A 16,065-nucleotide genomic window follows, 5' to 3' on the forward strand; every position below is an offset into this window, starting at 1 on the left:
ACTTTAATATGAAACTAAAACTCCAGATCCATATTCTCAAAACTCTGGATAACTCTGGAGGAGTTCAGATCTGGATTCTAACCACATCAGGCATAAAAGGAGAATGTCAGCAGGAGCCATCAGCACAGCCAGGAGTTTAACGTTCATTCAGATAACACAAACCACAGTTCCGCGTAGCAAGAAACAACGGCTAAAATCAGAGCAACGCTTTCCAAACACATGTATTATAATATAAGCATGCAGCATTTTATATATTCTTCTCTTAAATAGCTACTTATTCCTGAATGGTAAATATCTGTTTCTACAGTCTTTACTCCCATGAGCAATTCTGATGCAGTAAGTTCTGCTATGTACATTGGAGGCATTCAGAAAATGCGGTCAACATCTTCAAACGCATATGGCTAAAGTGAGGTACCTAAATCAACATGACAAAAATCAACAGAGATGGCTGTGAGCAGCCTCTACTCCCATGGGGAATCTCACCACAAAAATCTCACCAGCTACTTAAGTGCTTGGTTATGGATTTATTAATGTAGATTCACGCAGTCATAGCAGAAAAACTACTTCATGTTCCAGGTCTTTACTGAAACAGCAAACTTGTGAAACTGATGTTGTTTGCTTCCAGTGTTACACATTACTTTTCCAAAACCACTTACCTCTCCGTTTTCAAGAGGTAGAATGCGAGAATACTCTGTGGTGCAAAGGACATCGCTGTCGCTCCTCACTGGAAGATTAGCTTCCTTTCTGAAACGCTCCAAACAATCTACTTTGGAGTCTAGTCAAGGGAGAATGGAATTATTTTTATATGTGAAAATAACCTCTATTGTTCTAATCTAAATTAACAAAGAAATATCCCCTGTGCTGTCAGGTAAATTCTCCCCTGTAACTGAATAATAACAGTGATTGCTTCACTTGGCGCAGAAGAATGGAAATTCTGAAAACCAAGTAATTTCTCATCCTGAGTAATTCAGTAGTGCCTGACAAGACACACCACAATATTTCTCATATCATCACAAAAAAGTTATATATATACTCTCCAGATTTTGCATTTGTATTTCACTTTGATTTTTACAAGGAACTCCAGGATCCCATGGAATGAAGGACACTGTAGTTCTGACATATCAAAAAAAATGAGACAAACAAAAATTCCCAACAGACTGAAAAATATCATTGTGCTGAGTTATATTTTCAAAATATCATGCCTATTTTTAGTTACATTCTTGTCACTTATTTATTGTGGATAACTAAGACAAGAGAAGTGTAGCTGACATTCACTATCTTCACTGCAGTTGAAATCTTCAGCGAGCCCCATGGTCTGATTTTCTTGCTACTGGGCAAATGATTAAAAAAACTTGTCCACAACAGGTAGCAACACAAGGAATGATACTCACGAGCAAAATATTGCCAGGGAGTGTAAGTTCTTCCAAAGTCCACTGATCTTTCTAAGATCCAGAGATCTGGACGAGGAGAATTTGCAAACTTGATAAGGATATAGGCAACATGGAAGAGCTGGTAACAGAATATACATAGATCTTATCAGGAGCTTTTTGAACTCTATAAAAGTACTGCAATACTAAAACTATTGCCAATAAACACCTTTACTGTACAGTGCGAAGGTTATCCTCTGCAGTTTCATTCCCATGAAAATAATAGGCCAGATTCTCAGCTGGCTACCTCACCTGGTAACTGGCTCCAACACATTAAGAAAGCTGCAGAAGGACTGTGTTAAATGACATTTCTTACATTTCAGAACAGCTCTGGTTTACACATGACTGATTGCTTGGGTGTGTTAAGGGTATAGTACTTAACTGAAAAGTTAGCATCTCAACACATCATTGAACTAAGATGCTTTCACAGCACATCCTGGTACATCTCTGTGTTGCATTCCAGTCATGTAATTGTGCTTGTAGTCAAGGAAAATAACAATGACGTAAGAGAAAATGCACACACCTTTTACACTGGGACTCCTTTGGTTGTATTTGATAGTAATCTAAGCCACCTGTTCCCCCACTTTAAGAATATTTCTAGATAATTTTGCCACTTGACAGACTTTCCAAGTAACAGACACAAGCACCCCCAGAGTTTGGTTGGTATCAAGTGACAGAGGAAAGATTCTTATGACTGGTAGTTTATTCAATGTCTGAAATAGCTCAAAGAGCTTCACCAGTCCAAGGTTCCCAAGGCCAAGAGTCCCATCTGGCTTCTTTAGGTTCTCACTGTGTATCACAGCAACAGACCACAGAGGCAGAAAGCTCCCAAACACTAGAGCAAAAATGGATTTTACAAGAATAGAAACCTTACTGTAAGCCTCTTGGGATAGTCCACAGTCATAAATATCAGCACATCATTAAAACTACCTCTTCATAAATGATGTCACATGGTATGGAATAGCCCCTTGGCCAGCTTGGCTTACCTGTCCTGGCTCCTTGTGAAATTAACTCCATCCTAGCAGAAACCAGGACAGGCACCAAACCACCAACACATACAAGCTCCCAACCACAAACTGGGAACAACATCTGTTGCCATGCCTGGCCCATTCAGCTGCCAGCTAGGACCAATGCAATAGCTGTCGCACCAGCTGGGGCCACCAAGAGCCAGATGTAAATAGTGAATGCCAGATGCAAATGGTGAACAATGCAGTGGAACAGATACCTGGAAATATTTGTCCCTAACCAGTACTGCACATGCCGATCCCATGGCTACACGTGCATTGCAGTCATATGGCTACATGCAGCTTCAATCTTCATGCATCTATTTCAGACATCAGCTTCTGAGTATCAAAAGTATTCACAGAAGAAAGTAAAACCTCACAGAGAAGTGGGGGAATTCAAGGACTTCATGGAGCATGCTTTCATGACAATACCTCACATTCCAGCAGAAGAAACTGAAGCTTTTTCATTGTGCATTTATTTAATGCAGTATGTACAACAACTACTCAGGGCAACTGCCTGTTCTACACACACCATGACATTGCCGCAGCAGGTGTCGTACCTTGAAACCTATCTTAGAAACTGTTGATTTGCTGAATGTTGCTGACCTAGGTCAGTGGAGAGATAACTGGGGGGAAAAAAACACTTTCATGTTAGTGTTGGGATTTACCCTGCCAACTTAACACAGCCTGACAAGCACCAACTTCACCTCCTGTGATACTAAATTAGGTACCTAAATAGCCAGACAGTATCTACAGATGGAAAATGACCTACTAGACAACAGTATTGAGCAAAGTATGTGGCAGCCATTCTATTGACGGAACTATGACAGAACCCATGACTATGCACAATGACTGCACAGGTGGAGTAATGCCCTTAAACTACAGACAGAAATTCTATGCACTGATTCTCAGAAATAGGTGAACACTTTGGGGACTGTAGCAAGATTTGCTCTTACTGAGTTTCTGATACTTGTTGCCTAAGGAACTTCTGCTACTTGACTGGCAAGTTTCAGAGTAGGGATATTGGCCATACGGACATTACATGTCATCCAGTATAGCCATTCAGTGTGAAGACTGGTATCCTCCCAGGAAAGCATAATAGTTCTGAAATTCCTAAAAAAATAATGCTGCATGTTCTTGCTTTTGGCTAGTTGAATGTCTCAAGGGGTGCTGCCCTGTTGAAACCAGGTTTGCACTGGACAGGCAACTGCCTATCCATTAATAGTCTTGCTTCCTCTATGTTTTAAGGTCTTTGGGAGTTCCATCCTTACATGTATGTTAACAAGTGTGGATTAACACTCTGTGTGTTGATTGATAGAGATTTAATCAAGACAAATGGTTTAGAAAGCTCAAGACAAAGCAAATGAAGCCTGCCTTCTCCAGGACACCACTACTTGTAGTCACATTGTGGAATCATTACAACAATGACCTTCTACCTGCTCTCCAAAAAAGCAGATGACATCTGCTTCAGCTTGTCATAGAGTTGTTATATTCTTTTACTCAGATGCTACTCAAAGTGCTGACACAGCCAGTCTCATCTCATGCTTCTACACTGCTGAAGAAATATGAGCTTACTTATACATCAATGTCACCCTGGACTATAACCTTTCACAAGCATCTAAAGGGTAAAATGGCCAAAATGAAGGTACACAATAGTAAAGCAGCTGAATCAGCATGTGGCACCCATCAAACACCTGTATGCCACATCTGCTATGCAGCTGTGGAATTTGCTTAAGCCTGTGACTACTCAATGAGTGCGAAGTTGAAGTACTGCCCAATGTGTGTATTGTATCAGGAATCCCGCAACACACTCTTCTTCCAAGTCTGTCAGCACTGAAAGAACTGTCTCCCAGCACCACACTTCGCATACTTCCATGCAAACCACAAAATGGAAGAAAAAATGTATGGCAACTTCCAACTACTGTTGCGTATGAAAACCTTTGATTCACACGCAGCTCACCTTACATCTCATAGTCTGAATTACTGCTAAGGTTTGCAAAGTCACATTCAGAAAGGGGAAAGGGATAGATCTTGATAAAAATGAAATTAGTGTTAGTTAATGACAATATATCACCAAAACTTAGTCACCAACCCTATTATCTGTCCTGCTTCTGACTTCACATGGGTGCCAATGACTTGGTGTTGACCTGGATCAAGGATGCAGAATAGCACCTGAAAATCCAAATTTCCACTGTGATTGAATACTGACCAAGTTGATGAATGATCTCTCCCCAGATCTGATGAGGCATCAACAGAAGAAAAATAATCCTTGGCTTAGCAAATAAATCCTAACTAAAGATACAAGAGTAACCTTGCTGACATAAGACCTAGAAAAGCAACCATTAAAACCAATTTTAATCACATATTCTAAGCTGGCATTTCACTAATTTAAATCTTGATCCCATTGCTTTGACAGAAAAAAGACCTACCCTGAAAAAAGGCATAATAAACTCAAAGCAGTGTTTTCTTCAGTCATTCAGTTTTGAGAAAAAAGGAAGTGAGTTTCTTCATTTTTGAAAAAATGTTTATTTGGTTGCTTTTAAGGCAAATTTCTTTCATTAAAAGACCAACCATTTTTCAAAAAGAGTGTTAAAAATATAAGTAAGCATTAAAAATAACTGCTCTTTTGGTGCAATTATATAATAGTAAAAAAAATCACCGAAAAAATCTGAAATATGGTTTAATCAAAATTCTGACCATTTTCTTATATGAATAAAGAATTAAGTTTAAAAGTAAAAACAGCATTTTGTTTGTAGTAACGGAAACAATTCACTCTGGAAATGCATGCTTGAAAGAGGATGTATTCCTGTAAATGTCCTAACACAATGTCCTGCTGTAATCTATCAGCATGGGTCAAACCTGATGGATTGTCAACAGCTGGAATTTAACCAGTTCCATACTGATGTGACTTTTTCACTCAAGTTTGTTCAGATTTGAAATGTTCTTCCAGGCAGTGGCCTTGAAGATTCACAAAAACCCAGATAAAGTTTTTTTAAAATCATCCAGTAGAATAAGCAAAACGTCTTCCTCATCTGAGAATGGAAATTATAATTCAGTGTTAGGAATTACCAATATTACATTATAAAGACAGAAACATTTCTATAGAAACCCTTACAGGTGAATTAAAGACTGTATTAAAAAAAGCCATTATTGCTAATGATACAATATTCATGATCCCTAACGGCTTGCACACTACTTATTTTAACCCAACAGAAAAAAAACTTGCTATGATCCGTTGCATCCTCATGAGAATTCTAAAAATTGCAATAAGATTCATTTAAAATCTTTTCTCTGTTTTTTCCTTAAAAGTTTAAACAATTCTTTATATAGAAGAATTTCCAAGATTTGTTTGAATCCTAAAATACGTAAGCAAATGGAAAAAAGTTAGATATGCATATACAAAAGTATAGCGTATTTTCCTCCATTCCTACCACCATAAACTCAAAACCGAATACTAAAATACTGAAATGACTAGTTTGCTAAGTGCTGGACATAAACTAGTACAAAAGAAACCCACATTATGTTCTGGACAATCATTATGCTGTGTGCTGCACCCGTAGGAAAGGATAGCTCTCCCTTTCTGGCTGCTGAAGAATAAAAAGTCCTGGAGTGTGGTAATAACAAGAACACAACTGAAGTCAGGTAGACCATCTACCTGAGGCATTCTATAGGTCTCAAGATGTGTTAAAAAAGATACCACAACAATCCTCCTTCATGCAATCTGAATCGTAGACGTATGGAGAACAGCTGTTTCTGGCAGGATGGTATTTACATCACCAAAACTTCCCTCAAGATAATACGACTGTTCTTCTAGGCTTCTGACATTATCTTGAATAATGACACTGTGGTTGGAATTGCACGTTACTCAGAAGATAGTGACGTGCCTGCGCTGCAGGACCTCTGCAAAAGATGCCCTGCGTTAGCAGACACGCAAACTTTCTCTCCTTGCTGGATATGTTAATAAAAAAAGTGAGAGAGAAGCAGAAATCTGATGATCATTCAGTACATAAACTAAACTTCACAGATGTGGGCTGATGCAGGAGTGGGACTCAAGGAAGTGTGAATTGTGCTTAGCACCTGCTCCTGAATGCATCTTTGTGCCACTGATTGCACAGAGTTGCCATGTGCGTGCCCATTAGTTTCTTAATGTACTAAAGCCCTAAGGTCTTGAGCATTGATTTTTCTCAAAGACCAAGCCATAAAAGTAACAATCTATTTAAATGAAATAAAAATCCCATGTACTCTGGTTAGAAATAAACACTTTGATTTCTTGAGGTTGCAAAGAGGTCAGCACCCCCCTTCTTCAACAACCTCTCAGAGGAACTTGAGGCACCTTTGTAGATTCAGAGACTTAATAAAACACTCGTGGCAGGCAGTATTTGGCAGTCCCCAACGATGCTTTTTGCAGATGAAACCGTAATATAAAAAAATGCCAACTAGAGAGAGCTGACCCAGCCTTTCTGGCAGTTGCCAGCTACTTTTCTGGTTATATGGAAAAGTAGCTACAGCAGAGGTGCAGAGAAAATCCCATGTGGGTAGTATCTGAGAGGCATTAGATCCCCGGAACGTGTTCCATCCAGTTTAACTGTGCACACGTACGTACAGCAATGCTAACAGTGTGTAAACAGTGACAGGAGGGGCTCCCACTGCCCTGTATGCCAAAGTCATTCCTTGCATGCCAGCTTCACAGTCTGGGGTGCAGAAGCCAGGAATAAGCACAGGACTTCCGACAGTGTTCAGTTAGCGCTGTACATGTTGTGTTCATATAACTTTTTCAATTAACTAGCCACTGATGCTAAAAAGCATGCTTCATTATGTAAGTCAGTGCCTGTGAATACGCCTCATGGACACGTCTGGAGATGTTAAGTCTTTTCTCTATCACAGTCGATGGGTAGGATCTGAACGGAGAAGCTCTCCACACTTCACAAGCAGTATTCTGGAAGGAAGGAATGCTTCCAGAAACGAAAGGGTAGTCCATTGTCCAGGTTCAATCAGTCCTTGGTCTTTTTGCCAAGGCTGCAGGCAAATACATCAATGATTGTCGTTTATTATCCTGAAATTTCTCATGCAGCCACTTTTCCATTGGGATTTGGACAAAGACCAACTCAATGCTCATAATGATTTCTTACATATGGCCTGTTTCTTCACAGAACACTGCAGCTATTCATATGGAAAAGGATTTGTACGATTCAGACTCCATTTGTCCAGGAGATAAACATCCCCCTACAAGGGCTGCAGTCCAAAATAAAAAGAACACAGTAATACTGTCAGCACCGGAAGGAAACACAGGGCAGCGTGGAGGGTCGCAGACTATCAGCAGAGGTTCTGCTTTTACTATATTGAGTTGAAAGTGAGGTATTTAGGACAACATATCACACAATGAAAGTAATGTGTAGGAATGGGCATAGGAAGGGAGGTGGGAGAAGCAGAAGTACAGACATCAAGGGAAGCGAGATCAGAGTGGGAACAAAGACCTTCCTAAAGGCATGATGAAGAAGGACTGGAGGAAGACAGTGTCAGAAAAGCTAAGGAGAGCAAGACTTGAAAGATTTTTTTTCTGAACATTTTGAGAATAATATCAAATTAATACCAAAACACATTTTAAAGCCAATGACATAGATCTATTAATGTAACCATAAGAAAAAAATTACTGAGCTATTCAAAAGGTCTTTTAATTAAAGCTTTAAGAAAACACAACACATTGACTACATCTTAAAGAATAATATTACAAATAAGAAAGGATGTAGTTAGGGTATTTCCCTGATTAGGGCTGGCAGCTCAGCTCAGAATGAGCTGCTTTTAGTGTGACTGAGGAACAAATGGAGCTGCCATTATTTGATAAAACTTTTAGAAACTTTTATCAGACAGCTGCTACTTGATCAGCTGAAGTTGTGTTAATTTACAGTTCACAAGTAGATTCACCTTACTGTAGTATGAGCCAAAATCAACTGACTTCAAAGCATAGCGTTTTGTGGCATGATCCCAAATCAGCTTCCTGCACAAACTGAAATACTCAGAACCAGAGTTCTCTAATACAACGTAATGCAAGATTCTCTGTGATGTTAGCATCTGTGGTGGGCTGACCCTGGCTGGGGGCCAGGTGCCCACCAGAGCTGCTCTATCACTCCCCTCCTTCACTAGACAGGGGAGAAAAGGTATAACGAAATGCTCATGGGTTGAGATAAGGACAGGGAGAGATCACTCACTAATTGTCGTCACAGGCAAAACAGGCTGAACTTAGAGAGAAAATTCTAATTTATTACCAAGCAAGACAGCGTAGAGCAATGAGAAATAAAATCAACTCTTAAAACACCTCCCCCCACCCCTCCCATCTTCCTGAGCTTAACTTCACTCCCAGTTTCAACCACCTCCCCCTTCAGCAGCACAGGGGGACGGGGAGTGGGGGTTACGGTCAGTTCATCTCACGGTGTTTCTGCCACTTCTTCATCCTCGGGGGAGGACTCCTCACACTCTTCCCCTGCTCCAACATGGAGTCCCTCTCACAGGAGACAGTCCTTCACGAACTGCTGCAGCGTGGGTCTCTCCCACAGGGTGCAGACCTTCAGGAGCAGACTGCTCCGGTGTGGGTCCCCCACAAGGTCACAAGTCCTGCCAGCAAACCTGCTCTGGCGTGGGCTCTTCTGTCCACAGGGCCAAAGGTCCTGCCAGGAGCTTGCTCCAGCACGAGCTTCCCATGGGGTCACAGCCTCCTTCAGGTGTCTCCACCTGCTCCAGCATGGAGTCCTCCATGGGCTGCAGGTGGAATCTCTACACCCCCTCATCCTTCCTCCATGGGCTGCAGGGGGACAGCCTGCTTCACCATGGTCTTCACCACGGGCTGCAGGGGGATCTCTGCTCTGGCGCCTGGAGCACCTCCTGCCCCTCCTTCTGCACTGACCTTGGTGTCTGCAGAGTTTCTTACATCTTCTCACTCCTCTCTCCGGCTGCAAAAGCTCCCTCTACCTTGGTTTTTTTCCCTTCTTAAATATGTTATCACAGAGGCACTGATGGGCTCAGCCTTGGCCAGCGGCGGGCCCGTCTTGGAGCCGGCTGGCATTGGCTCTGTCAGACACAGGGGAAGCTTCCAGCAGCTTCTCACAGAAGCCGCCCCTGTAGCCCCCCTACTACCAAAAAAACCTTGCCACGCAAACCCAATACAGCATCCCCATTTTTGGCTATTGCAGGGATAATATCGTACCTTCCCCAGACCTAAAAGCCCCTTTTCTCCCAGTGTGAACCACAACAGCAGAGCGGGGGTCAGTGCTGCTGCAGAGGCAGAGGCTTCCAGGGGAAAGGCTTTGTCTCACTGCAGAAGCTTTATACAGCGGTTCTCGTGCCCCAATTTGTAGGACTTCCTGGTGTTGTTATAGAGGTTATGCTATTCCACACCAGCTCTAGGTCTAATTTCAGGGTCAGCAGTAATATTAAGTCTTCAATAGTCAAGCACGGTGAATGCAATGACTATTTTTGGAAACCCAGTTCAATGCAGCCTATGATAAATCTCACACCATCTTGACAGTTTCTCCCTACAGGACACCTTATGTTTTACAGTATGACAGTTAAATTACTGTAACTTCAGACACATTTTAAGAAATAATGTCAATCTTTCATAGATAAGAACAATTGTTTTTAATAACAACAATTAGCAATAGCTGATTAATATTCCCAACAACCACAATTGTTTGTAAAGCTATGCACACAAAGGATTGCGATTAAATGTAAAAATTAAACCCATAAGAAATACCTATGTATAAAAGCAACTCAGAAGATTTGCCAAACTGCGAGGCTTTTTTACAAAATGTTTACATGCTTTAATTGGCAGATAACATAAAAGCATCAAGTACTCCATAGGCCATACCACTTATCTTAAATTTATGGTTGAGATTCCTTCCCTCCCTAATAAAAGTACTAATCTGGACATTGCATTCCAGTGTACCTTTAATTTACAAAAGTGCCTAATAATATCACTACATAAAAAATATTCGACATATTAATGCACAAGACCTCACCAAGTCTGAGCCTTTCAGCACTATATTACTGCCACAAAAGCATAATAAAGAAATGACACATAACTAAAAGCAACAATAAAATTTGTGGGCTGCACTTTTTGAAGTGTAACATTTATTTTTCATCATATGCTATCATGTTATCCTGAACCTTCCATCTTCTACTTCTGAAGACAGAGTTCAGAAAAATTCCTGGGGGAGTATTACTGTAATACCTGCTACGCATTGAGAAAGTCAAAGATGAGGACACACCTGCTAAAATTAGGCAATCCAAAGAGTCAGGGGAAGGGCAATGAACTTCAGTTGAACATGCTGGATTCAGAAGTTTAAAATATGTTGAAAACTACGTTGGGTAAATCAGGATCAGTTAAAGGAATAAATGAGACTTCATTTGATCCAAATATCTTAAACAAGTCAGGAATAGTCACAGTATAAGCAGGTATGTTAACAGGATGCAAAGACTGCCTCAGGGTTCATTATAATTATTATTCAGAAGGTCTGTGATTGATTAGAAATGTAACTATGGTACAGAAAGTCAGAAAGGGAAGTGAAGCAGGGCTTTTGCTTTAAGGTTTTTGCTTTTTCTCATATTACAAAGTACAGCAAAATGAGCATTTTCCTAGCAGAAAGATTTAACATCCTGAAGGGATTTTGACTTGCAAAATCACCCCTAGCCCTTGTGAAACAGAAACAGCAGCAGGTGGCTGTTCTGGTCCAACTCCATCGTAGTGAGGGCTCAAACTTCATCATGGTATAACTATTCAATTAAATATTGTCATCAGAACATGGCAAAAGGCTCCACTGGGACTCCATTCTCAGTCTTAAAGATCTAATGGCAGGAATGCAGCAAATGAAAAGCTTTTGGCATTGCACTAAGTTCTGCTTCCTCTACTTGTGAATATTTGATGACCAACTTGCAACTCGGTCATTGCTTCCCTGCACACATATGTACCTTACTTTTTGTTATGTTTTGCACATGCAAAAACATTTCCATATTTTGTTTGCAGAAAAAAGAACAGGACAACTACCTGGTGAGAAAAACTACATCCCTGCTATCTTTTCAATATTACAGCCTGTAGTTCTGCAAGGTATTTAGGTATATATCTAACTTGAAGAACATTTATTTTTCCTTAAAAAACCAAACACTTCATTTCAGCTCACTTTAGGGGGAATTGCACTCTGAAAATTTCTGTCTCTGTCAACTACTGAGAAAGTTTGCATGACTAACACACACTAAGCTCTTAGTTTTTAGAACCCTGAAATAGACTAAGGTGAATTAGGGTCTTCGTGTTTACTGGTTTGCTTGAGTAGACTTACTCTGCCACAGTATTTCATTTTCTTCTTCATTATTAGTACTGTGCACTACTGTATGAATTTGGGGTGTGAGAACAGTAAGCAAAATGTCAGAAGTGAATCTCAAGTTCAAACAAATCCTGAGATTAAGGTTTAACTGACTGAACGCAGATATGAGATAATGTCTGTGAAGTGGAAAAAAAAATTTAAAAAAAAATCACGTGAACCCTACTAAACCCTCATCCATTCAACAACTAAAATTATCCCTTCCTGATCACAAGACCTGAAGTCATTTTGACCTTTGTCTTGGGTTTCCCTCATTTCCAAGTAAGAGAGTTCAGAGTCACCTTTCCAAGTGGTACCAGAATAAAGAGAAACATACGGCCTCCTGCTGAGAAATCCTGTAACAACTACAAGAATTTTAGCACACAGCAGTTGGTCTCCAAGGAGTCCCATGAGAAGAGGGCACACAGTCCACATCCTTCCTTGAAGGAAGGAGGTTTCTCAGAAGTTTACTCAACACATAAAAGACAAGGTGTCTGTCAGTAGGTCCTCCAAAGAGGCTAACAAGTACACAGTGGGAATAGAAGCTCCGGATGGAGCAGTGTGCCACACAAGTGGACGATGATGGCGCACAAGTGTTGGTCACAAATATGCTGGACTACACCACAAGACAAACTACAGCCTGTAACCTAATCCTGTGTCTTGCAGAGACCACGATGGATGCAAACAGCTCAGAAGGAAAGCTCTGCTTTCCTGGGAGGTGATTGCCTTCCCATGCCTATTCATAGCACCCTGCTCTGCATTCAGTGTCCCTACTCTGTATGCCCAGCCTGAAAGACACACTTCCCCGCAGTTTGCTGGGAAAGAATGACTGAGCAACTCACTTCACAGGAGCACAAGGCATCAGGGGAGGGAACACCCCTCAACTCTACAGTGTAACAGGAAGAGCAACACAACTCAGAGACAGGTCCAACCACTGCACTAGGCTAATGTGGATGCTGTGGCCTAAAACTTCATCCGCTTCTACACAGCTCTTCCTTTTTTCGTGGTACAGTGGAAAAAAAAGCAACCAAGAAAACAGGCATGTTATTAATTTAATTAATGGAAACACAAACTCAAAAATCATAGTAGTTTAGTTTAACTACTGATATTCTCTATCTTAAGTTGTATAGCATTTCTGCACTGCTGGTGTACTGGATCCAAAAACACTGAATTAAGATATCCTCAAAATGAGAACCATTCTGATCATGTGAAGGACACGAGCATTAAAACACCATGTAACAGAAGAGGTAAAATGGTTTGCACCTGGATCCCCAACCAAAAGGCAGCCAAGTCTAACAGAGAAACTTTTTTCCTCAGTTATTTTTTCCTTAGTTATTTTTTCCTAATTAAATTGAAAGCCTATTAAAAAAAATCCAGTCCTATAATCAGTCAATAAACAGTTACTGCTGTCCAAAATATATATGCATATGTATATTTTGCAGCCCCCAACATATATTTATAGCCATATATTTTCAGCTGGTGTGAACTTGCAGAGCATAACTAATTTCACTGGATCAGAGCCCAATTATGGCAGCTGAGAATCCGTCCCTATGACTTAAAATAGAGATACAGAAGCTTTACTGTTAGCTACTTGTCTATCACCTGCACAGGTGTTCATGTTACTGTCATATTACTAATTCATATTACACTGGTTTTGCTGTCCCTTCCCTTTTAGACCATGTTATCATTATTTTTCTGTTCTAAGAAACTGTCTATCTCGAAGATCTTGCTGGATGACGGAGAAACCAGGAGGACCCCTGAGGCAAAAGCAGACTCCAAACATTATTCTCAAAATGTGTGTATGGTAAGAGATCATGAAATATGTTTCTCTGTGGCCCATGGAAAAGGAGAATATGAAATGGAAGGTAGACTCCCAGTTTCAACTGACCAATCCCTCAGGTTAACAAATTATAGCGTCTGCACAAGAAAGCACAAAGTCATTGAATCCATGTGATGCTGGTGGCAAGAACTCACGTAATCAAAATTCCTGAGGAAGATAATAACTTTAATAAAGTTAACTTGGTAAAAAAACACAGGACATAAACCAGACAAAAAAAGTGTAGTGTTGGAAGTTGAAATCATTAGTCCAAACACCTCTCCCAATTGCAAAGCTTGTATACAAATGCAAGAAATGATCAAACCTCACCCAATAGCTCATGCACTTACCTGTCCCAGATCTAAAGTGACATTGACTTCGTTGTATTTCAAGCCCATAGAAAGAGGAGGACTTTGCCACCAGCGCTCCGTGCCATCAATTGCGTTGGTTACCGGGTGAGCTTTACTGGGATCAGCAGCATTGCAATAATCACAAAACTGTCCCTGAAACACAATAAATTAAAAAGATGGTCTCAGTTGAAATCTTATACACTGCAGACACATGCTGTCGTTAATTGAGATTCCGAAATAGAGCATTGACTAAAACTGGGTTACATTTTGTTCCTCTCTTTATATAGTGTAATTTTTAATGTATAAATGATTTCCCTGGCAATTAAATGACACACTGAAAGAGACTAAATTTTATATTACAAACTAAAATTTCAGAAATCTCTTTAAGGAAACTACAATAAGTCTTTCTTTATTAACAAATTTATTGATATTCTGGTGAAATTACCTATATTAAGTCTGCAGGGGTGCCTGCAGGAAATTAATGAAGTAAATATTCTTAAAACTAGATTAAGACCAACATACCTCAACACATCATCAATTCTCCTAAAAGAGCGCGAAATATCCACATATGTACATAGCCTGGTATTAATAGAACCATAAAAAATACACTATGTGTTACTTGCCTATAAGTTTGGTGTTACGATTTTATAATACTGCTTTCATTTTTTTCACACCATTATAATACATTCTGAATCAGAGACTTCTGAACAATATGTACTCCTGGAAAACGCAATGGATCTTATAGACTATTCTTTTTAAGTTTCCTTTTAAAGAATCCCATTGTATCTTCATTTGCAGAAGCTACCACCCAATTTCCAGTCCACAACTAAAGCCACACTCCAGAGATGCCCAGATAATCTCTCTTTGATAGCGTCTAAAGCTCTTTGTACTCTTTTGTACAATAATGATGAATAAACTTCAGGAAGCTTAATTGTCTTTTAATTTGGCATCTTGGCTTGTCCCACAGGCAGTATTTTTATCTTCAAGAAACTGCATTTTACAGTGATTAGTTATTAAGGGATCTTTTTAGTGTGCTATTCACTTGTTACTCCAGTCACTGGGTGGAGATAATGAAAATGCTAAACTGTGCCAGGCACAGATCTTTGTAGAAGTTCCAATAGAAAAATGACATTTTCAGTGAATGGCAGCAACCTCTTCATGGTCACTGCAGTTGGACAGTTGCTTAATCCATTCAGCCTGTGAGGCCCTCACACTGTGTTGGACCCATGTTTTAAATAAGGTAACATTTGCACCATTCCCTTTATCAACTAAGCATATTTTCATCAAAAAGATGTGACAAATCTTTTGTTGTTTCCACAACCCATGTTGCCTGGCATGAAGTACATTCCTACAGAATCTCACATAACTGCCGTTATTTTGTTTGTCGCTGCTGTCAGACTAACCAGTGTAAAGTAACTGGAGCAATCATACTTGTCCACTTTTAATAGAGGAATAACACATGTTAATAGAGGGCTCTCACATTCTTTCTGGGTACAGTCTTGAAAGTTTGGTGAATTTAAGATGTTTATCTCTAGCAGAATTTGTTTAACGTCTGCCATAGTTACTAATGGATTGGAAACTGCTTCATCATTCTCATGTGATACAAATACACCGTCTTGTGTCATTCAAATACAAAACATAGATGTTCTCTGAATATTTCTGCATCAGTAGTAATAATTGCAGCATCTGCATCTAATCTGCATCTAGCAATGGTTCCATCCTCATCCTGCTCTTCTGGAAAACCTGGAATACAATGTTGTTTCCAGAAGACATGGCTACCATTAGCTGTTCTGATTCAGCACTGCAGGTGTCAACCTGGCTGAGGATTAACTCTTGAGAATTCAAAGAGTCGTTTAGAGACTTACTAAATCCCCACGTACACAGGTTGGTTAACTATGTCTAGGGATCATGTTATAACACGATTCTCCTCCTGCTCTGTTAGAGAAGATCGTTTGGCTGATTTTCGTACAAACTACAATATGCCAGGACACTGCTGGGTTCAGATACAGCTTGCTGCAGTAGACACCACACCAGCCTGTGCTAGCTACAGGCAACATTGCCAGTTTCGGCAGTGACGACAAAGAACATCGTGTCGCTCTCTGCAAAATCAATACACTGAGAAAT

General features: G+C 40.1%; 1 protein-coding gene across 2 annotated transcripts in view; it reads right to left on the reverse strand.

The window, feature by feature from the left end:
* LAMA3 (laminin subunit alpha 3) overlaps positions 1-16,065 on the reverse strand; it is a 123,669-nt gene that overhangs the window by 103,267 nt on the left and 4,337 nt on the right. For both annotated transcript variants that reach the window (XM_054817302.1, XM_054817301.1), the window contains exons 2-4: positions 13,942-14,094; positions 1,392-1,509; positions 657-775 (exon numbers count right to left, since the gene is read on the reverse strand). In XM_054817302.1, the coding sequence (XP_054673277.1) occupies positions 657-775; positions 1,392-1,509; positions 13,942-14,094 (390 nt within the window). The remainder of the gene's footprint in view (positions 1-656; positions 776-1,391; positions 1,510-13,941; positions 14,095-16,065) is intronic.

This window comes from Grus americana, chromosome 2 (assembly GCF_028858705.1).
Source record: "Grus americana isolate bGruAme1 chromosome 2, bGruAme1.mat, whole genome shotgun sequence".
Taxonomy (NCBI): domain Eukaryota; kingdom Metazoa; phylum Chordata; class Aves; order Gruiformes; family Gruidae; genus Grus; species Grus americana.